This window comes from Octopus bimaculoides, chromosome 2 (assembly GCF_046866305.1).
Source record: "Octopus bimaculoides isolate indiv1 chromosome 2, ASM4686630v1, whole genome shotgun sequence".
In the NCBI taxonomy this organism is placed as follows: Eukaryota; Metazoa; Mollusca; class Cephalopoda; order Octopoda; family Octopodidae; genus Octopus; species Octopus bimaculoides.
In genome coordinates, this window is record NC_142929.1 from 77,815,689 (window position 1) to 77,840,133 (window position 24,445).

At 34.2% G+C, this 24,445-nt stretch overlaps 1 protein-coding gene across 3 annotated transcripts in view; it reads left to right on the plus strand.

Annotated features, from left to right (window-relative positions):
- LOC106869687 (calcium uptake protein 1, mitochondrial) overlaps positions 1-24,445 on the plus strand; it is a 50,920-nt gene that overhangs the window by 2,807 nt on the left and 23,668 nt on the right. For all 3 annotated transcript variants that reach the window (XM_014915517.3, XM_052978375.2, XM_014915519.3), the window contains exons 2-5: positions 5,498-5,932; positions 7,178-7,316; positions 8,367-8,532; positions 10,051-10,088. In XM_014915517.3, the coding sequence (XP_014771003.1) occupies positions 5,502-5,932; positions 7,178-7,316; positions 8,367-8,532; positions 10,051-10,088 (774 nt within the window). In that variant the 5' untranslated portion in view covers positions 5,498-5,501. The remainder of the gene's footprint in view (positions 1-5,497; positions 5,933-7,177; positions 7,317-8,366; positions 8,533-10,050; positions 10,089-24,445) is intronic.

Genomic DNA, 24,445 nt, shown 5'->3' on the forward strand with positions numbered 1-24,445 from the left:
ATCACCAGTCCTTGCCTCTGTGAAGCTCAAAGTTCAAAGATCATGCTTCACCATCACTTCCCATGTTTTCATGAGTCTACCTCTACCTCAGATTCCCGCCACAGTTTGAGATCGGCACTTCTTTACACAGCTGTCTTTGTCCATACGCATCACATGACCATACCTGCCTAGTTGTCTCTCTTGCACACTACATCTGATTCCTCTTATGCCTAACTTTTCTCTCAAGATGCTTAAATTCTGTTGAACATGCACACTATATATATATATATATATATATATATATATATATATATATATATATATATAGGGATCATCCACTTTTCCATGCTCGCATGGATCAGATATATTTTGTATGGCTGGATGCCCTTCCTGTCGCCAACCCTCACCTGTTTCCAAGTAATATTTCACCATGCCCATACATATTTACAGGCCAGATTGGAAACAAAGTTTACCGCTTGCATGACAGTGACACTTGCTTACTACCATTGCCCAATATCAAGGCATGGAGACAGTAGAACAAGCAGTCACACATGTATAGGTACATACATACATTATATATATATATATATATATATATATATATATATATATATATATATAAGGTGCGTAAGGCATTTGAGGACATACCTTCTTTGGGTCATTGCTGCACTTTTTGCTAACTCTGTATAATCTTTGTTTCAGAAAATAATAATGGCAGACCCTCAGCTTACTCAAGAAATGAAGAGATATGCTGTTATTGTGGTTATAAAGGCTGAGCATAGCAATTTAGAAATACCTTGATTTTTAAAAGTTGCCAAAGTTTGTAAGGAGTTAGAGATTGAAGATGAAAACATATCACCAGTATCAAAGCATAAAAAGCATTCTAAAGGCTCTGAAATTATCAGAACACTTGAATTTAACAGACCATTGATTACAATCCCAGAAATTCCATGAGGTCAATTGCAAAAGATTTCCATGTGTTAGAAAGAACAGTCAGAAATATTGTCCATGAAGACATCAGATGTGTCTTATATGACGAGGAAAGATCAAGTTGTCAGAAAAAGCAAAAGAAAGTCTCTACATCAGATCTAAAAGGTTCTTAAACAAACTGAAAAATCCAGCAGAAGAAGATTTGATTTGACCAAGATCAAGAAGTTAACAGAAGAAATGACAGAGGATTATGTGCAGGCCCTTCTGAAGTTCCAAGTGTTATGCATACAAAATTTCCTGCAACTGTCATGGTTTTAGGGGTTGTTAGCAATGAAGGACATATGATGCTTCCTTACTCCTTTCCAGAAGGCCTTAGAGTTAACTCTGCCGCCTGCATTTAGGTCCTGGAAACAATTGTTAAGCTCTGGATAGACACTGTATGCAATGGAAGGTCATATGTGTTTCAGTAAGACTCTGCACTATCACACATGGCTCTAGTAACACAGGAATGGATGGCTGAAAATTTTCATGATCACAATACCTCTAAAATTTGGCCTCCTAATTCCCCAGATCTCAATCCACTGGACTATTACATGTGGAGCGTTGTTGAGAGAGAGGTCAATGAACACGCCCATAACATCAAAGATTCTTTGAAAGCTGTCATAGTCAGAGTAATGTCCAAAATGAACCAGGACCACTTGATTCGAGCATGTAGATGGTTTAGATCTCATATAGAAGCAGTTGTTGAAGCTGAAGGTCGCTTTATTGAATAACATTATAGAAAAGAAGGTTTATTTTTATCCTCATAACTTTTTATGATAAATAAATTTATTATCTGTTATTATATATGTTTTTTTATAAACGTAAATCTGTACTCAAATATCTTACACACCCTGTATATATATATATAAGCATACATACATATGGTTTTTATCTTCTTTCAGTTTCCTTCTACCAAATCTACTTACAAGGCTTTCGTAGGCCTATGATATAGTAGAAGGCTATATATATATATATATAGTGTGTGTGTGTGCGTGTGTGTGTGCGTGTGTGTGTGTGTGTGCGTGTGTGTATACATTCATACATATTTATATACACTTATGCATGTGCATGCATATGTGGGAATGTGTGTGCATGCATGCACATTTATTTACATTTCATAGATGGATGAAATATGTAAAATATGTTATTTGTTACTTAGAAAAGGAAATAATATTTTGAAAACAATATATATATATATATAAAATGTGTACGAGTAGGAGTGACTCCTCGATTCTGCACCTCTCCCACTCCCGCATATTTTGATCTCACCTTTTCCCTTGACATATACTTCTTGACTTGTTTTTATATTTTTGTACTACTGGCTTCTCTATTCAGTTACTGTATATATTTGTGTTATATATATGTGTGTGTGTGTGTGAATATATTTGTGTTATATATGTATGTGTATGTGTGTGTGTGTGTATATATATATATATATATACATATATATATATATTAAGTTGTACGTAAATGACATTCTAATTTAACTTATATGACCTTTTTAAATGCAAATATCAATAGCTATACACACACATTCATATATAAATACACATATATCATCGTCTTCATTTAATGTCCGTTATCCATACTGGCATGATTTCTATGGCCAGATGCTCTTCTTAACGCCAATCACTCTGAGAGTGTAATGGGTGCTTTTATGTATATATATATATATATATATATATATATATATATATATATATATATATGAATGAATATATTTGTGTATGTAGTATACATGTGTATGTGCATGTAGTATATATGTGTGTGTGTGTATATATATATATATATATACACAGGGTGTGGTGAATAAACTGTTGTCTAAATTACACAAAAAGGAAAATAACACTGATATCTCATTTTAACAGATATATTTACAAAAATTACATAAAAATATCTTGAAATACTAAAGAGTAAATTTATTCAATAAAATCGCCATTGGTTTCAACCACAGTCTCCAGATGACTTCAGAATCTTCTGCAACTCTTCTGGACAGTCTCCTTCAAGTTTGTGACTACTGCCTTAATCTTTGCCTTCAGTTCATCTTTGGTGTTACAAGGAGTTTTGTTTGTCTCTCACTCAACTGTGCTCCACACATAATAATGAAGGAGGTTGTAGTCTGGGGAGTTACGTGGGCAGATGTTAGGGGTGAAGTAGTCGCAGAAATTGTCTGACAACCATGACTGGGTTCTCCTGCTTGTGTGGAATGGTGCAGAGTCCTGTTGCCAGACATAGGGTCTTCCAGCAACCACCCTCTTGACCCAGGGCAGCACTACCTCCTCTAGGCACTTGATGTAGGCCTCTGTGTTGAGTGTGAAGCCGTGTGGGAAGATGAATGGAGGCATAACATTGCCATCACAAGTGATCACTCCAAACCATGATGTTGACTGGATGTTTGATTTTTATCACTCTCGGTACATGTCCTCAGATTGACACCCAAACACACTAAAATGTTCGTACTGGAGCTTCCAGCGCAAATGCCAAGCAGTACAGCATGTCGTTTCCAAATTTCTGGCAGCGTGAATTGCATTATGGTGCTGTTTTTCTCACAGATGGTACCCAACTGACCCTACTATACTGTGTAGTCGACAAAATCAAAAGCAAACTGTACATGTGCAAATTAAAAGATACAAGATGGTGACAATTTACCCATTGCACCCTATATATGTATATATATATTTGTGTGTGTGTGTGTATAGTAAGATGGAAATTCATAGATCCTTTAATGCATTGCTACATACGTTTCTACAAACTCTGTGCTTCAGTTGTTGCATTCCCCATCCATAGGATATTGCAAATATGATTTGCAAAATCCATGGATTCTATAGGCAGTGCTTGTTCTACTGTTTCCATGCCTTGATATTGGGCAATGGTTAATACATGTGTTTATTTCTTCAGGCAAAAGTTCCACTAGTATTCTGGCTGTATTGAATATTTAATGAATGGATATTTACCAATTTACACCAAACAGAAGGATCTGTGGGGTCTGTGGGCAGTTCTTGTGCCTATTATGACATCATAGATACATTAAACAATATGGAAGGATGGGTGTATGTAGTGCGTTACTTTGTATTTAGAGCTGTGCAAATGGGTGTGTGTGGTTAGGAAGAGGAGAGGGTAGAGATCAATAACATAAGAGAAGAAGCAAAAAAGAATGGTTATGAATTTCTTTGTTTTGAATTCAGTGTGTGTGTGCATATAATATATATACTAGCTGAAAAGCCACCCTGTTGGGCGGCTTTTAAGCTAGCTCCTGTGGAAGGCTCTTCATTGGGCCTTAGGCCCAACAATGATGCTTCATGCATTGAGCACATATTAAATTTTATTAAACTTGACCAATATTTTTCAAGCAATGAACAATTTTCATCAAAACAATGATATAATTTGTCAACTTGGAACTTATTGCAAAGCTGCATGATAAACATTTTTTGTCTTCTCATTCAGCAGTCAGTACAATTTTTTTTTTTTCTTTCTGACCTCTTTCTTTCTCTCCCTCTCTTTCTGTTGATTGCTTTCAACCATCACCAGTACCATCGCCACCACAACTGCCATATACACACCATTCAGACTTCTGATGCCACCACCATCAATACCTTTGATATATATATATATATATATGGAGGAGAGCTTCATGGAGGCAACAACTAGTGACTAAGGCCTTTGGTGATATGCCATGCTTAAGCAGACCCGTCATGTCAAGTGAAATCGTAGTCGTAGCCAATGCTGGTGTCATGTAACTGGTACATAAAAGCACCCATTACACTCTCAGAGTGATTGGCGTTAAGAAGAGCATCTGGCCATAGAAATCATGCCAGTATGGATAACGGACATTAAATGAAGACGATGATATATGTGTATTTATATATGAATGTGTGTGTATAGCTATTGATATTTGCATTTAAAAAGGTCATATAAGTTAAATTAGAATGTCATTTACGTACAACTTAATATTTTAAATGCTTTCTTGTTCAAGGAGACAATTTTCTTATTTAAGCCTAAGTATAATAATTGTGGTTATCCTTAACAAAGAATGTACTTTTAACTACATGAATAGTTCAAGTAACGCCTTGTCATTGCTTCTGTAAATATCTCTAAAGGATAATCTCCTTTTCAGTTATTTATTCTCTGAACAAGAATCTTTTATAAGTTATTTACTTCAATACTACTATTCTACCTGCCTTCAGTTAACAATATAAATTTTGAGCCAACAACTGAATTGTCTCCATTGTTATATTGTTGGTTGCTCTGGTTTTCAATGGCTATCATTTAGGTATATAACTATTTTGGCTATTTAGGTCAGTAGGACACTACATTCACAACTAAGGCCAACAAGATCATTTGATCAAAGCCATCTTTCTATCTTTTGTTTAAAGGTCTTTTTTTTATCAGATGTGTAGATGGAAAATGATGGTTTTCTTTTCTTGTTAATTTCAATTTGGAAATAAAATTCTTTCAACTAGTTTGACACAAATATAACTAAAAGATAAATATTTTGTAGTTTTAATATTTGTATTTATTTATTTATTTCATTTATTCCCCATTTCAGAATCATGCTTCGCATATTTGGAAGTAGGCTGGTCCCTGGCACATACTACAGGGGCTCATTAGACTCCCTTTTGAGTTCTACAGCAGTAAAAACTTTAACAGCAAATCAGAAATGTCTCCATGTAGCCACAAACCTTGAATCTCAACCTGCAAAATGGAAGAAAATTTACTTATTAAGAAAACTTCAGAATAATGATCTTCTCCATATCCGATGTCTTTCCAAACTCCCTACTATAAAGATTGTCAACCCTCTTAAGAATTCTAGAGCTACTGAGTACCTTGCTACCAATGAATCTTCTGCAAAGTATGACAAAAAACTTGAATTTGACAACAAACTCCTATATTCAGCATTTCCAGTCAAGCAAAAGATTTCAAAATCAACAGTTGTGTATTTATTAACACTAGGGTCAATTTTAGCTGTTACTCTCATATATGCGTAAGTTTGAAATTTTTCATTTTAATTTGACTAATTCGCATTGGAAATGAAATAATCTTATGTAAAGATCATGTGAGTTTGTGCCTTATGGTGTGGTTTTTAAGTAAGGCAGTTACATTAATCAGCATTTTACAGTTGCTTTCTTTGCTAATATGGATTGGACAAGTAAGTTTTCACAGTCCAAGTTAATTCTTACTTGGAGTCAGTACTCCAAAAACACATTGATGGCCCAGAGATCACATCTCACTTGTACATTCCATTTTGACATGGTTCCTATGGCTAGATGCCCTTCCTGATATCAACCATTCTACATTGTGTAAAAGGTACATTTTATCATCGCACTGATAACATGTACTCCCTTTTTTTTTTTGGATTTGTTTTGTTTTTCAGTCTATAATATTAAATGGTGAGCAGTAGGCAAATCTATGTAGATACTAAACTATTTAAACTTTCGTTAAGTTGTCTTTGTTATTGTTTTGTTTGTTTTTCCTGGTAGAAAAATAGAAACCTGGGCAGGAATTGTGAAAGAAATGCTTAAGATATCTCTGTGTTAAAAAGAACAACAAAAAGGAAACTGGTTTAAAATCTTATGATTTCTGCTTCCTGTTTTAGACTCTTCTTGTAAGAATACTTCACTAGAGTTGCTTCAGTATTCTAAAATACAAAATGGAACAAAAAATATATTATAGTATCTTTAATTCCTTTTTAGATAATTCCATATAGTTCTACCCCCACCACACACACACATCTTAACCTGCCTGTTGTTACCAGCATTTATTCAAAATAATGTATTGTATCCAGCCTTTTGCCATCCATACTGTTTTTGTCCTCCAAGCACTCTCCTAAAATTTAGTTTCCACTTTTTGAAACTTCGCACAAAAACCATTCTTATTTATCTATACTGGTGGTAAGCTGCAAGTTTGTTGTCATTTCTCTATCAACAAATCATGTTTTCTCTGCATTTTTGAAATATGTGGAATAAAAATTAGATGTTCGCTTTCAGAAGGGCATCTGACTAAAAACATGTATTTGTCTTACTCATGCTAGCAGAGGAAAACACACACAAAACTAAACAAACACATAGATTTCCTCACCAAGAAGAGCTTTCTTCAAAATAAAATACAAAAAAAAACCTATGTAACCTTTCAGCCAAGGCAATGAATATTTTAAATAAATTTTTGTTCAATTTTATTTGCTTTTTGTATTCAAATCAAATATAATTTATGTGAGTTGTCTAACCTACAGGGATGGAGATGACAAACATGTAGTTAAAGCTGAAGCCCCTCCTGAGGTAACTGATAAGAACAGTTCATCTGAGGAGAGTGATGGTGAAGAAGAAGATAAGAAGAAAAAAAAGAAGAAAGTTGGTTTCCGAGAAAGAAAGGTCAGTACTTGCTAAAAACTGCATCTCCATGTTTAATAGGCTTTACTTGAACCTAGAGGCTGGCTGGCTGGCTAGCATTATTACCAAAGGATATGACCTTTCAGGTTAACCCATTTGTTACTATATTTCTGTTGAAATACATACTACCTTTGTTTCAATTAATTTTAGAAATAATGAAGAATTTAGTAAAGAAACCTTGTCATTTATTATTAAGCTGGTTTTCGGAACATAAATTAACATAAAAATTTGATGGAAGATTTTAATTTAGATTACTTTGTGCATGAAGTTTGTATCATATTTTCAGGTAGATTGGTAACAAAGAGTTTAAGGTCTCCCTTTTTTTTTTAATGGAAAGGATTACTTCCTTTGTCGAGTGTACAAGTCAAATACAATCAATCAACTGTTGTTTCTTTATTTCATGTTTTTTCTCTTCATTTTCGGTTTATTGGAGATTTATCTGTCTCACAAGGTTTAGACAGTGTAGTGTAGCTATGTATCTCCTATAGCAAGACACTTGTGCTTGTCATTCTATTGTACTTTAGCTCCTAACACCAGGCATAAAGCCACCTCTCCTGTTCTCTCAAATAAACCTACACTCACTCCCAGTTGAGACTTAGCCTTTTCTTGTTTTGCAAGTTACTTGACATGACAAAAAGTACCCAGTGTACACTGTAAAGTGGTTGGCATTAAGAAAGGCATCCAGTTGTAGAGTCCTTACCAAAGCTGACATTGTAGTTTTCTGCAGTCCTAAGGCTCATCAGATCTTGTCTAACCCATGCCAGTATGGAAAATGGACATTAAATGTTGTTGATGATTATTCTCAGATGAAATAAATTCCGTTAGAAAGTATATGTTGATCTTAGCCAATAAAGATTCTGCAAAGTTAAGAACCTCAGAGTACCTTTTCAAGAATGTTAGACTAATGTTTGCAATAATTTACAATCAAGAGATTAAAAGTTCTAAGTGAGCTGAATCCTAATTTTATTCCAAACCTACCAAAAGTGACTTCTTCTCAGACACTGCATATATTTTATTATTCTTTCTTTCCAGATTGTCGAATATGAAAACAGAATTCGAGCATATTCTACTCCAGACAAAATATTCCGTTATTTTGCCACCTTGAAAGTACTTAATTCCGAGACAAGTGAATATGAAATTTGTATGACACCTGCTGATTTTGTACGCTCCATAACTCCAGGAGTGAAACAACCTGATGGTAAGGTGGTTTTTTTTGTTGTTGTTATTATTAAGGTGACGAGCTGGCAGAAACGTTAGCAAGCTGGGCGAAATGCTTAGCAGTATTTCATCTGTCTTTACATTCTGAGTTCAAATTCTGCCTTTCAACCTTTTGGGATCGATAAATTAAGTACCAGTTGTGTACTGGAGTCGATGTAATCGACACACCCTCCAAAAAAAATTGCAGGCCTTGTGCCTAGAGTAGAAAAGATTATTATTATTATTATTATTATTATTAAGGTGGCAAGCTGGCTGAATCATTACTGCACTGGGCAAAATGCTTTGCAGCATTTCATCTATCTTTATGTTCTGCGTTCAGATTCCACCAACATCAACTTTGCCTTTCATCTTTTGAAGTGGATAAAATAAGTACCAGTTGAGCACTGGAATCAAGGTAATTGACTAGCCCCCTTCCCTGAAATTGTTGGCCTTGTGCCAAAATTTGAACCATTATTATTATTATTAACATTATGCGCTCTCTCTCTCTCTCTCTCTCATCAGATGATGATTATAAACAAGCATCACCAACATACAATCAATGTTGTTTGTTTCCATTTGCAGACTTTTCAATGCCATATCTACCCTACTTCAGGTCTGCCAGTGCATGCCGTTAATGAGGTTAATGAATGGTAGTGAAAGGGCTTTGATAAACCTAGCTGATTGATTGACCAAATCAAACAATCAGTTAGTCAAGTGATTCATTGCTTAACCAACTGACTAATAAAAAGTGAAATAGAATCAGTGTGTGTTTATATATGTGTATATAAATATTTGTTTTTACATATATGTGTGTGCATTTGCATATATATATATATATATATTTGGAAATGTGCTGTGCGTGAGAAGACCCGGCAAGCCAAGTAAGATCGTTGCCAGTGCCCCTGGACTGGTTCTTGTGCGGGTGGCACATGAGATGCACCATTTTGAGCGTGGCCGTTGCCAGTACCGCCTGACTGGCTCCTGTAGGATTTTCGAGCGAGATCGTTGCCAGTGCCCCTGGACTGGCTTGTGCGGGTGGCACATAAAAGACACCATTTCGAGCGTGGCCGTTTTCGTGCGGGTGACACGTAAAAGCACCCACTACACTCTCTGAGTGGTTGGCGTTAGGAAGGGCATCCAGCTGTAGAAACTCTGCCAAATCAGACTGGAGCCTGGTGTTGCCATCCGGTTTCACCAGTCCTCAGTCAAATCGTCCAACCCATGCTAGCATGGAAAGCAGACGTTAAACGATGATGATGATGATGATGATATATATATATATATATATATATATATATATATATATATATATATATATATATATATATGCAGATATATGTGTATACATATAAGTACATGTATTTGTGTATATAAACACACACACACACACACACACACAGATATAATATTCATCTGTTGCTTGCAGTAGTTTTATTTACATTTACTTTTTTTCTTCCTTTTTTATTTACATTTACTTTTTTTCTTCCTAGTAGCTCATAATAACTTCATTTTTTTCCAGGTCTTGGTTTAGATCAGTTCCGTAAATTTGATCCAAAGGTAAGTTGCGTTTATGTTCTTTTATCAATTCGATTTTATTTATCTGGGTTGTCTTGAAATTTGTATCATGTCATCTTTTTGTTCCATTTTACTATGTTTTTGGGTTTTTTCTATTTTGTTTGTTTCTTAAGTAAGCATATCTTTCTTGAAAATACACACATATATACATGTAGTTATGTATTTGTATATATGTATATACATTAAATTGATGTTATTATTTTAAAGTAAGTTTAAGAATAACAAGGGAGTATTTACTGGTGGCAGGGATTCCCTCTTGAGAGTAGCATCAAATTCTTTATGGAATTTGTGCTTGACTGAGACTTCGAGTTTCATGAAACAATTTATTCAATCCCTGACTAAACCATCAGGCAATACTTAAAGTCCTGTGTATAGACACAAACAAACATACACACACTCACACACACAAACAAATGCTAGCTTGTTTCCTAGTGCGAATAAGACTACCAAAAGCTTCATTATGAACAGGGATCAAAAAAATAACTGCACTGCATTGTCCATCATGCAGGTTAATAAAAGATGAGACCAGACCTTAAGTAGAGAGGTTCATTTGAAAAATATATTGCAGGACTCTATCCCAAGAATAGTGGGTGGAGAGAATGGATGATTGGATGTGTGTATGTATGTAAACACTAAGATACATATATGCTGCTGGAAAAAAAGCAGTGTATGTTATATATCTGTGTAATATTTTTTATGTTGTAGATAAGTAATGCATTATTTTGAAGGGGTTTGTTTTTCTACATTAATAATATAATAATAATAATGAGCATATTGTATACTGTACTCGGTTACACAACTCATTGGAAAGGGGTAAAAGAGGAGAAGGAAACCAGTCAAGACAGCAATGTAAACCAAAACTACATGCATTGTACACATGTACTTGCTCAAAGCATAAAAGTGTAGCATACACTTGATCTATGTTATGTGTATTGCATAGGTTTTTATATTTTCATGTCATATATTTAATATTTCATCATTATTTAACATCCATGTTCCATACTGGCATGGGTTAAACTGTTTGACAAGATCCAACAGGTTCAAGGACCACTTCATGCTCCAATGTTTACTTTGGCATGGTTTCTATGACTGGATGCCCTTCTTGATGACAGCCACTTTATATATTGTACTGGGTGCTGGTTTGCATGTCACTAGCACTAGCAAGGTTGCCATGCAGCCGACAAAACTATAAACACCATTAGAGTTGGCTTTAGGCTAAGAGATGAAGTATTGGGGTGGTTAAAGAGTAAGAGAAGGGAGCAGATCAGGTTTCTTGCTGCTAAGGAGTCACTTGGCTAAATGCATTTCAGAAGAGAGGGTGATCATTGTGGAATGGAAAAGAGATAAAATAGATAAGGATGAGGTACAAGGTGAGTAGAAATGAATTGGAGCAGTAGATCCAGGGGTGTGTGATTGTATGGCAGAGTGAGTGTTGGAGTCTGGGTGAGAAGGTGAATATAATGATGAATAAGTGTTAAGTGGATAAGTAGAGGTTGGGTAGAGCAGGTGTCTCTCTGGAATAAACTGAGGAAGCTGTTAATATATATTACATGGATAATAGTTTAGTTGTAACATTGATAATATCATCAATCAAAATTTACACTATATCAACAATTTTATTGAGATAATTTTTTTTATTGACAGAAATATTGGTTTATATTGTGTAATATCTTATAAGTGTGTATATGTATGTATTGAAGTTGTTTTTGTTGACATGATATTCATTTACCCAGGTAAATTAATGGATTTGTATCTTTTTGTTTTAATTATGTAAGGTTTTGTCATTCTTGTTGTTGTAAATTTACATTGTGCTTTTTGATTCCAGCTCAGTTAAAATAATCTTTATTTCATTCAATGTTAAATGTTATATCATTTTTAGTTATTGTTTGGTTAATTTTTTTGTTATTGTTGTTGTTTTCTCAACTTAAATCATATGAAAATAACTTTTGGTCAATTCTCATGCATTAACATCAACCTATCAAACCCACAGCTTTGAATGTGGTACTTTGTCATTAAGTAAAAACTTGGTATTTCTCGGTTATGTTTGTCTCTATAATACACATGTGAGCTTTATACTTCACACAGCACTATATTTATATGAAATTACTTATTTTATATTCCTGTCGCACTTATGCTTATATACTCTTCTGAGTTAAATATGAATTAATTTACACTATATACACACACCCATTTGATATTCATTTGTAATATACTACCTGTGAAGTTTATTTGGTGAAAGAAGTTGTATAATTTACACATGTATTTCATTAAAAATTCATTAAAATTTTACTTTTATATTTTAAATTCTAGTGAGGATCTCTCTATTACAATCAGTATTGACCCATTATCAATAGTGAAAGCAAATTGTGTTTAACAGTAATTAACTGTTAATTAACTGAAATATGGAAATAGTTTTAATGTATATTTATGAAATGGGTACCTTAGGATTAAATTTTAATTCTTTTTAAACAGTTTTTCTGTTCATTTTAATAATCTACAAAATAATTTATTTACAAATTAAAAGTAAATCAATATATTATATAGTTATGTTGTTGTTTCTCTTATCAACTTTTTGTTGTTTAAGGTGTTTTGTAGAGATTAAAATCCTTGTGAGTGTAGCACTTTCGGGATCCTCTTGAAGAGAATATACTGTGGTTTTCCGTTGCCTAATCTTGTTCCACTGGAAGACTCAGATGAATTCCTTTCTTTCTCTCTCTCTCTCATATATCATGCCTACAGGTATTGTCAATCATGGACATTCATGCCCTTATGTCAGCAAAATTAGCACATTATTGGGCTGGTCTTTCTAAAGCCAGATGCTAAGGCTGTCAAGTATCTCTCTGATTTTCCTGGCTTCTTCTTCCTTGTCAGTGTCTCAGTTGTTACTCAGTGCTTGATGCTTTTTCTTCTTTCTCATTTCATTTTCCATGAACTTATGTTGTTGAGAAACTTCTTACTTGTCTTTGCTCATCCAAGGCTCCTGATATTTGTCACTCTATGTAGAATAATTTCAGCATTCTTCTAAAGAACCACACCTCTAGTATTAATAAGCTTGAATTGTTATTAAGTTAAAAACAGAAGTCACTTGTTCATTGTACACTATTTCAGCTGTTGGCAGTTTGGGTTATACTTATTCATAGTACCTATTTGCAGCCAAATAGACTGAACCAGCTAGAACAATGTACTTTACCATTAATACACCACAATACTAATAAAGAAAAAAGCAATATATATAAACTAATTTTGGATTGATAATCAATACTTAATCAGTTAATGCAGGTCTACTTGTATAAATTTTAAATGTCAGTAAAAGATTATAAAGATGTAGCAGTTACTTAGTCACTTACTAATTTCAGAATGTTTTGTTTTTATTTCACTCCTTATTAATACTGCAGAAAAAAAAGTAATTATTTTGCTTAATTTTATAATCATTAATTTTAAAAAATATTTAGCACTGTGTCATCTTGTGAGCAACTTGTATCTATATTTTCCATGTAAACTGAAAATATATATTTTATAATCCTAAAACAGCCCTTAGAATTGTTTTAAGAAAATTTTTGAAAATCAAAAACATTTTATATGAAATATAATATCAAATCTTGTTTTTGATTAGATTAAAAAGTTTTGTAAAATTATAATTTGTTTGATTTCTGAATCTACTTAAATTTGTCAATCCTTTACATACCTACATTATCCTTAACCAATACAGACTGTGGTATTGGACTGCATTTAAACTTATTTAATAATCTGCAGACTTCTTTAGATATTTAACAGTAAAGCATACATTTTACCTGCAGTTCATACTCTAACTATATATATAATCTGAACAATGTGAAGTCAGTCCCAGTTGGATTTACTGTAATAATGGGCTGGAGTTTAATGACCTGTCATTAATTGAGATATTAATTACTGTGGATTTATTCTTTGATGCTTAGACATCAATTCTCTATGTGGATAGTACTTTAAATATATACACAGTGTTATTCCTATGGTATGTGGTTTTATGGGAACATATATCTTACTAAGTTATTTCTCAATATACTTTTTTTTTCTAAATGTTGGTATTTGAACATTTAAATTTCTTTGCCCAGTTAGTTGATTTACTTGTTTCTGCATCATCACACACTACACACACTGTTGTAAACACTTTTATGAAACTACCTTTTGCTTTGTGGAACTCATTCATCATGAAACAAGGAAAGGACAACACTTTGAAGTAATTGACAATTTTAGTTCAGTATATTTTTCTCAGTTTATGCTGTCTTGTTTTATTGTCATTTGTTTACAAATGGTAAGTTTAGTTAGTTTGCTGGTTGCACAATTGTAGCAACTCTGCTTTGTTAGAAAATTCAGACTATTTCATGACATGCACCAGATATTCACATTCAAATCTGACAGAACATATTGAGAATGAACAGATAGGTTATTATCAATATAGTTCACTTGTTCTGTATATTAGTCTAGTACTGTTTGTTTAACAATTCTGTCACTATGACTGTATATTTATATATGTATGGCTATTATAGAATGTATGTGTTCTAGATTCAAATAAATATGTAGTGTTGTAGTTTTTTTCTTTCAACCACTTTATATTCTCTAATTGCAGTTGGAATGAAGCTTTTTTTTATATATATAAGTTTCAGTTATCCTTAATTCTCATGCGTTCTTTGTTTCTTTTTTTATACATAATATGAACATTTTCCTTCTCTTTACATATAATATGAAACTGTTTTGCGTTTTGTTTTTTTCTTTTCTTAACCTTTTCCTTCCAAAAATAAATAGCAAAATTTTGTTATTTATTTCATCTCTTTTTGCCTTTAGAAGGATTCATTGGTGAGTTTAGTGTCCCTTTTAATATCTCTTTACCTTTTCCCCCTCCACCCCTCTTCTTTCTTTCTCTCTCTGTTTCTCTCTTTCTATCTCTGTCTCTTTCTCTATTGATCCTACTGACAGTTAACAATTTTTGGTCTTGATACATACATTTGTGTTCTAGAATCAGTGGAATGCCTTTCTCATGATTAATTCTTGTCTTCTACGCAAGGAAGACAGAATTCATTAAGACTATTTTCATTTCTACATTTTTGCCCATTCACTCTGTTCAAATGAGTTTGCATATTATTATTATATTTATTTTTTTTTTTCCTAACTGTTGTTTACAATCTGGTTTTTGCACTTAGTCAAAACTGTTGCCATGTAAGAAAAACAACAGAACCAATGTTAATAGTTCTTTCTTAATCATCACTTGTATCAGAAATCAGTGTTACTTTTTTTTATTTTTGCATTCTCCGTAGTATTTTCATTGCCTGCGGCACTATTATAGATATTTCGCCACACAAGTTTTTTTTTTGTTTGACCTGCCCACCCCTATTTTTAAAGGAATCTTATTAAAGCAATGATTTTGTACAACATTCATTTCAGTAAATGACTATGATGATAATGATTTCTGTTGATGAAGTATTTTGGGGGTGGCTGGGGTATATTTTCATAGAGAGGTAATAATGTCAAGTTTATTTTTCATAAACTTCAGCTGGATGAAATTATATTCAGTCTAGACGGATTTGAACTCATGAACTGAGAGATATTGATTGATTTGACTGCAGTCAACATCTAAATTTATCAATCTATAGTCTCGAACTTTCTCCAATACCCTTTCATCATTATGTTGTTGTCATCCAAATAGTTGCTCATTAAACTGCACAACTAATAGTCCGTTGGTCTCATTTAAAGTTTATATATATATATATTCTTAAATAATAATAATAATTATAAGCTTTAAGCTTATAAGTATTCACCATGTATTGGCTAAAGAAAGTAATTTAATATTGGGGCATATAAGCCCTCAACAGAAAGAAATATATGCCTGAGTATTAGACTATTTTCTTTAACCAGTAGACTGTAAACACTTATAAGCTTAAAGCTTATAATTATTATTAATAGAATTTTCACTTGTTACCATTTCTTCATCTAATGCAGATATATATATATATATATATATATATATATATATATATATATCACATTAAATGGAGATTTCTGATCTCTTATAGCTGCTTAGTAGTAGTGAGGTGGTAATGGATGTAATATTTTGTTTAACAAGAATGGTATCAAATGTAGGTGGCTCATCGAAACCTAAATTCATGGTCACAGTTTCAGTTCCCTGCTGGAGTTATTTTCACTTCATTCTACTCTCACTAAGAACCTTTGGAAAGTCATCAACCTCACAATTTGTCATTTAGCAATATAAAAATTCTAGGTTTTTATACCTGCAAATTAAAGAGTAATCACTAGCATGAAGAGATTGAACTGTGCCAGGTTAACCCTTAACAAATATCTCGATGACCCAGTGGATTACAGATCATTAATTAATTTAGTTTTTGTTTCCATGTTTATCGACTGAGTGGTCTCTTTTCTTAAGAAGCTTTATACAATAAAAAATAACTATTAAATGTAGCAGCATTTCATGACAAAGTTATTTTGGATTGAGTGATTTTTAAATTCAAATTTAACTTGATTGAAAAACGTTGTCATTTGTGCATACACCCATGCATGCATGCACATTCATGTGTGTGTATATGTACATACATTCAATGAACATGAATTTGGCTTGTGTTAACTAAAATGTTGAGTTTAGTAATTAAGTTTCTTTTATAAAATCTAATTCTATCTATCCCAGGGTGGGTGTGTTTTTCTTCAGACAAATGCCAATTTTCTTAGAAAAGAGATTTTCAATTACCTTTAGAATTTGAACTCAAAACTAAGCACTAAAACTTCATACATTAGAACAACAACATACCTCTCGGCTCTAATATATGCTACACCACTTTTCAATCTACAGATTTGGTGAAGGTTTTTCCCAAATATTTTACAGCTGGCTGATAACTTCCAATACCCAAGTTTGTGGGCAAGCTTTCTGAATGTCACATTGGTGTTTGAGCCTTATTGAGCAGAATTCACTGAAATGATGTACTGATTGTGGAATGAGTGAAGTTCACTTTCCCAAGGAGAGACATTAATGGCATAACATAGACAGGGAACTAAAGTAATAAACAGGCTCAGTTCATACACCATAGTAATAGAGATATGTTGCCCTATCACCAGAACCCCTTTCTGTCTTTTATAAGGGTCAAAGGAATAGGCATTTTCATCATCATTTAACATCCATGTTCCATGCTGGCATGGGTTGGATGGTTTGACAGGATTTGATGGGTTCAAGGACTTCATCTTGCTTCACTGTCTGCTTTGACATGGTCTCTAGGATTGGATGCCCTTCCTAATGCCAAATGCTTTACTGCATGTGCTCTGTGCTTTCCTTTTTTTTTTTTTATCATGACATGAACACTAGTGCGGTCATCATGCAGCTTGCAAGACTATGAATTCCGAAAGAGCTAGCTTTATGCTAAGAGATGAGTTAAGATATAAGAGAAGGGTCCAGAGTAGAACATCTTTCTTGCTGTAAAGGATTCACATGCCTACTCAAATTTTAGAAGAGATGGCCGGTGTGATTGGGTGAAGCTGGAAAGAGATAAAATAGTGGTGATGTGATGTCTGGGTGAATGCTGAAGCTATGAGGCGAGTAGAAGTAAATTGGAGTTTGCTAGAAAGAATGAGAGATGGGAAATGGCTGAGATGCTAGGAAGAACAAGTGTTGATTGATAAATATTGGAGGTAGGGAAGAGTAATTGACAACTGTAAAGATTGAGGAAGATGGAGGGGTAGATAAGGGATGGGAGGCTGACCAATCATGAAGGACAGCAGAATAAACAAGTGGCTTTAATGTAACATAATACTGGCACTTGGTTTTGTTTTACAACCTTTGCAGGATTTTAAACCTGCTGTTTAAAAGCATCAGATTCACTTAAATAGTGTAGCATGTTTGTTAAGTGTCTGGAATAAGTAAGACTGAACAATCATCATCATCATAAGTCAAGAAAATCTGGTATTTAGTCTTTTGCTTAATCTATGCTTATCAGCTTGAAAATTAAAAGGGTTTTTTTTTTTTTTTTACTTCAAAAATTTTGTAAGCAAGTGAATAGTTTGAAATATTTCCAGTAATCTTTGAATAATCTTTCATGTGTTATTGGTTGGTATTTTTGTTGTTTTTTTAATTCCATCTGTGGCCAAATATCTACAAGATATGTTCAGATTATATAAATATTAGTTCGTAAGTTATTAGTAGTATTTTTATTAATATTCTTTGTCTGTGGTGGGACATAGGACCACAAGTGTTTTCTTAGTTGCTGATATCAAAATATTTGATTTTAAAAAAGAACAACAATGTGCAGCTGGACCTTGATACAAAAGAAATATCTATCTTATTGCAGTTCCCTCCAAAAGTCTGCTGAATGAAACAAACTTTTAATATTTTCTATTTTAGAGTAAACTTTCAGATTCAATTATTTTTCTTTGCATATAATGAATATAGTATTTAAATTTTTTTTCATTTTATTTCTCTTTCTTCTAAAATTTGCAGTGTATATATATATATATATATATATATATATATATATATATATATATATATAGTCCATATTTTAAACATAGATTCATATCTCAATCTTTTAAAAAATATTTTGCATTCATTCATAAAATGCTTTTCGTTTTTTAAAAAAAATTTTTACTAACATGGCTTTACTAGGTCTACAAATTTTGACATTTGCATGTCTTTTTGAAGTGGATTTTTACATCGGAATACTCTCTTCATAATACTAATTTTTCTTTTCCTCCTCATAAACTGGAGTTACTTTTTATTTTTGAGTTAATGAAGTTTTATCTCTATCTTGCTTTTGCTTTTTTTTTAACATGTAAATGAAGACTTCAAAATTAAATTAAAATATGTTTTTAAAATGTTGGTGTGACATAGCTGAGCTTTTATATTTTAAAATTCTGCATTTTTGCTTCTGCCTCATCAATACGCAATATATAGCTGTTATTCAGTGATATGCAGTAAGACATCACTATATGTTATAAGAAAAGGGTTTGCAGTTGAAACAGAGCTGAAAGATTTGATGAATCTATTAACCTCATCTTGTTTTTCTTTAAGAGAATTGTGAGTTGCAATAAAGGTTTGTAAAGTTCAAAAGTAACCCAATCTCAATCTGTACCAATATGTCAGGCAAAATCAATCAGTTTATACCAATCTTTAAATGAAAATATAATTTTCCAAACAATCCATACTATTACAGTAATAATTGACTGCTTTTGTCTCGGTACTAGGCTGTTTAAATATATATTTCCCCATGGTCGAGTCATATTAATATAATAGTAGTAATGCAAGCAAAGCTTAAGTTTTTTTCATCAAATATCATCATCCTTTTTCATCCATTCTTTTTCTATGCTTACTTAGTGTTGGATGAATCTTCTCCTCTACAGTGTCTTGCCACTTCATCCTGTCATTTATCATCTCCTTCATACAGGTTCAGTATCCTGAGAGAAGCTTTTACCACTTCTTCTTCTCCTTTCCATGTATTCTAAGGAAGTTTTCCAAATACCAGGAGCTGGTAGAGCAGTGCAAAAACCAGAGCTAGCAGGCACATTGCAAAGTAATTGAAGTGGGCTGCCAGAGTGTCATCAGGCATTCATTCTGTAAAGCTATGACTAGGCTTGGAGTTACTAGTGCAACAATGAAGGCAGCCATAAATTCCATTACTAAAGCTGCAAAGAAAGCCACTAAGTGACTTTTGATAAAGATGATAGACTGGTGGTTCATTGCTACTGTGATGCAAGCTGGGACTTGATCAACTCTGGTTGGGTCAACAAGGCAAGGGAGTCTGATGATGAAAGACCTGAAACCCCAGAAACATCATTGATGATGCATCCCAAAGCATGCAGAAGTTGTATCTTGGAACATCACTGAAGATTACCTTTTCTCTTTTTTTTTTTCCGTTATATCAATGAAATTCTATGCAAAGCTTAAAGCAAACCGTTTGGTGACATTGCAAATTAAAAGTGACAGGGTACATCTCCAACCTCTGGAAACTTATCTATTCAGGATTGTCTAGAATTGTTTTAGAAGGAATAGGATCAGTTACAAATTAATTGGCAGTAAACCTTAGTAGATAATCTGAAATGGAATGTCTGGGTATCTGTTAACATTTTATATATTGGAAGTGAAACATAGGATTTTCGAGCGAGATCGTTGCCAGTGCCCCTGGACTGGCTTGTGCGGGTGGCACATAAAAGACACCATTTCGAGCGTGGCCGTTTTCGTGCGGGTGACACGTAAAAGCACCCACTACACTCTCTGAGTGGTTGGCGTTAGGAAGGGCATCCAGCTGTAGAAACTCTGCCAAATCAGACTGGAGCCTGGTGTTGCCATCCGGTTTCACCAGTCCTCAGTCAAATCGTCCAACCCATGCTAGCATGGAAAGCGGACGTTAAACGATGATGATGATATACACTATTATATTATATCTTATCCAAAACATATAAAATAAATTATGTTGATCCTAAATGCTAATCATAAAAAACTGGATAGACAGGACTACTAATGAGGGAACATCATCATTGTCATTTTTTATGTGAACTAGGCTTCTCATGGGAGCACAAGACCAAAGCAGAAATGTATGGATACACTCTGCTCATCTCTATTATCTGTTCAATGCAGAGTAGGCTTTGCTGAACAACAGTCCATATCAGATGTTATATGATGAACACTTTGGTACCCTAATAGAAGACAAAAACCCACTTAGTTACATTGATGTTATTGGCAGAAATACACATGAAATTGAAGAACTACCATGGGTTTTTAATAAGGTAAAGACATTTTTGGTCTGTACCCATTATGAGACCACTTGAAGAAGAGGAGAAATGTTATGTTTATATTGGGGTTGGGGACAGTTTATGTTTTTGATATTGATGCTAAGTAAGAAAATAGGTTGATACAGGTTGAATAAGTTTATTTATTTTATTTTGAATGTAGATACTCTACAAATATCACATACATACCCAAGGCAATATCACAGTCCAGTGACTGATGTAAGGAAGTAAAAGAATATATGTAACAATAATTGGGTCTGAGCCAGGAAAACAAGTGGTCTGTACATTGTGATGACAATAATTGTGAAAAGCCTTGATATTCATACAAGGTTTTAGAGCAGACAATGTTAAAAACTATGATCTTTGTAGCTGTTGATTCTGGTCATCATCATCATCATCATTTAACATCCATTTTCCATGTTGGCATGGGTTGGATGGCTTGACAGGAACTGCAAGACTAGGGGCTACACCAGGTTCCATAGTCTGTTTTGGTTTCCATAATTGGATGCCCTTTGTAATGCCAACCACTTTACAGAGTGTACTGGGTGCTATTTATGTGGTACTTTGGTTTTAGGATGTCACTGCTGTTATGGTGGGTGGGTCTTCTTGAGTACAGCAATGCACCACATATCTCAGTCCTCTGTCATCGCCTTGTAAGGCTCAGTGTTTTGAGATCAGTCTTCAATACTTCATCCTGTCTTCTTGGGTCTCTCTTTTCCACATCTTCACTCAACTTTAAGTGATCAGCACTTATTTAACTGCATTTCATTTAGTCTAATTCTGTTCTTAATTAATTGGGTTATAACTCTCTCCACAACTTTCATTATCTGGACCAGCAATGTGATGCCTCTGTAATTAGCTCTGTCTAAGGCACCTGCCTTTGTAACAACTAACAATGATGCTGCTACACCAGTCACTAAGGATTTCACCTTCCTGAACAACCTGATTAAGTATATGGGTGACTAGACTGTATCCAACTCTTCCAGATAACCTTAAGCATCTCAGTAGTGACACCTGATGGACCAGGGGTTCCTGTCTTCATATCTTTGATTGCCTTATCTATCAAAATGCTGTCAACTAGAATAGCTGGTCTCTCTTTTGGGGTCACATGAAGGAGACTCCCTTTTTCCATTCATTCTTCACATTTAGTAGCCTTTCATTGTAGCTCTTCTACACATCTTTCTTTTCAGGATCACCAAGAGCATTGTACCATTATCTGTTTGTACACGCTTCTCTCCCACAACATCTTGGTTCTCTCTAATACACTGCCTAGGAATCCGGAACACTTCAAGTCTCTGATCTTCACACTGTAAGACAGAGGCAAACTTCTTTCTTTCTGCTTCTGTCCTAACTAGATGCCTAGCTTCTCTTTTAATTATCTGATATGGTTCTTTGCTACCCCCCACTCTTCCACTCTTTCCAAGCCCATCTCTTCTTTTTTATAGCCCTATTGACCTCACTGTTCCACCACCATGTTACCCTTGGTCTGGTGAAAGCTTTGCTTCAACCATAGATTTGGTCTGTCATTTTCAGTAGATTGTTCCATAAGAACTTCCAGTTGTCCTCTATGTCCTATGTCTCCATGTCTTCCTCCTTCTCTCAAAGACATCATTAAGGACATCTCCTAACATCTACTGTTTGAAGGGTCCTTGAGCTTCCATAACCTCTTTTTCCATATCATTTTGTATCTCTGGATCCTTCTAGCCTTAAGTTTGAAGTCACTTACCTCTAACCTATGTTGAGTTTTACATTCTTCACCTGGCAAAGACATTGCATTCACAAGCATATGCCTATCCCTGTTTCTGGTGAGGATATAGTTAATCTGGCTAGTGTGCCCACCAGATTGATAGGTGATCAGATGGCTGACAGGTTTCCTGAAGTTGATGTTGCAAACCATTAAGTCATTTGCATCACAGAACTCCAGCAACTTGTTCCCTCCAAAGCCATAGCCTCAGTGCATGCCATGAAAATATCAGAGTGTTTCTGACATGGCCATTGAAGTCCCCTGCCACAATGAGAATGAGGTAGTCTACTGAAGGGATTCATACAAATGGTCCTTCTGAATATTTGTAAATCTGACATTTAGAGCATACTCAGAGATAAATGACATTGTTACATTAAACAGGACTAATCTTAGCTTCATAATCCTGTCACATACCCTAATTACCTCAATCACCTTGTCCAACCATTTCTTTGCCAAAAGAATACCTAGACCACCTAACCTATCATTGCTGCCTGCCCAGAAGAACACACAAGCAGTCTGGCTGAGGCTGCCCTCCACCATACCTCTTGCACATAGCTCATGTCTACACACCTCTGCTCAAGCATTTCAACAATCTCACCAGACCCACCTTTCTTTGTACTAACAGTGATTGTGACAGCTCTGAGCTTGTGAACTTGGCATGCCTGGAGGAAAGTTGTTGGGATGTTTTCAGCATCTGAAAAGATGTTTTGCAATTGGTTGCCTAAAGGTAGTGGGTCCTTCAGGTAAGCAGGTACAAGTACAGGTTGCAGCATGGATTGCATTTTCCTTCAGTCCCGTAAAGCCTTCAAGTTTACGCAACTGCAATGGGGAGAAGCAGATGAGGGTGAAGAAGAGGAGGGAGAAGTTTTCAATGATAATAATATTATTATTATTATTATTATTATTATTATTATTATTATTATTGTTTTTATCAAAGCAACAATTAGTTTTTGGATAAATGTATGTTCACGAGAGAACATGATAATCATAGCTGTTTTAAATAATGCTGTATAAAGAACTAAATATTTAGTGTGTAGCAAAAAAAAAATCCGCCTTATCTACCATTCTTGATAAATTTTTCAACAGCACAGTGGTCACTGGACCAAACAATGAGGGTAACTGGAAAACAGTGGTCAAACAGGAGGATACCATTACTACCTGCTTGACTTCACTAGCAACAGAGTGTAGCAGAAAAACCAATGAGAGGGTTTTTTGTTTTTTTTTACTGCAGCTTGCATGATGGAAATATAGTCTCTACTGTAGAAAGCCCAGCAAGGTTTCTGCAATTCTAGTGAATGTTTTTATTAACTGTTTCCGATATATTGAAGCATGAATTTTGTTTAAGCAAATGACAATCAAGTACATGGCATTCACAAGCCTCAAGAAATATAAAACACTACAGCAACAATGATTGCATTTTGTCTTCAAACAGAGGCTAAATTAGTTTCCAATACATCATTACTTGTATGTATGTCAGTTATTTGTCAGTTTATCTGGGCCTGACATTCTCAGATCTGACCACACCACTTGTTATGTCTTCCTTGATCTACCTCTGTCAGACACACACACAAACACACATATATACATGCGTCATCTATTTACATATCTACTGAGGGATCAGTACAGTTACCACTATGTTGTATACCATAAGTCAATGGTATTGAATTCTTGTCACTTCTCAACTCACAGGAACCCAATATTTACACATAAAAATCTCTAAAGTCACTACAATCCTTGAACTCTAATACAAGAATCACTTTCAGTTTTAAAACTATATTTCTTTTGATATAATGAAAGTGTATGATGGGATGGGGGAGGAATATTTCAATCATCATCATCA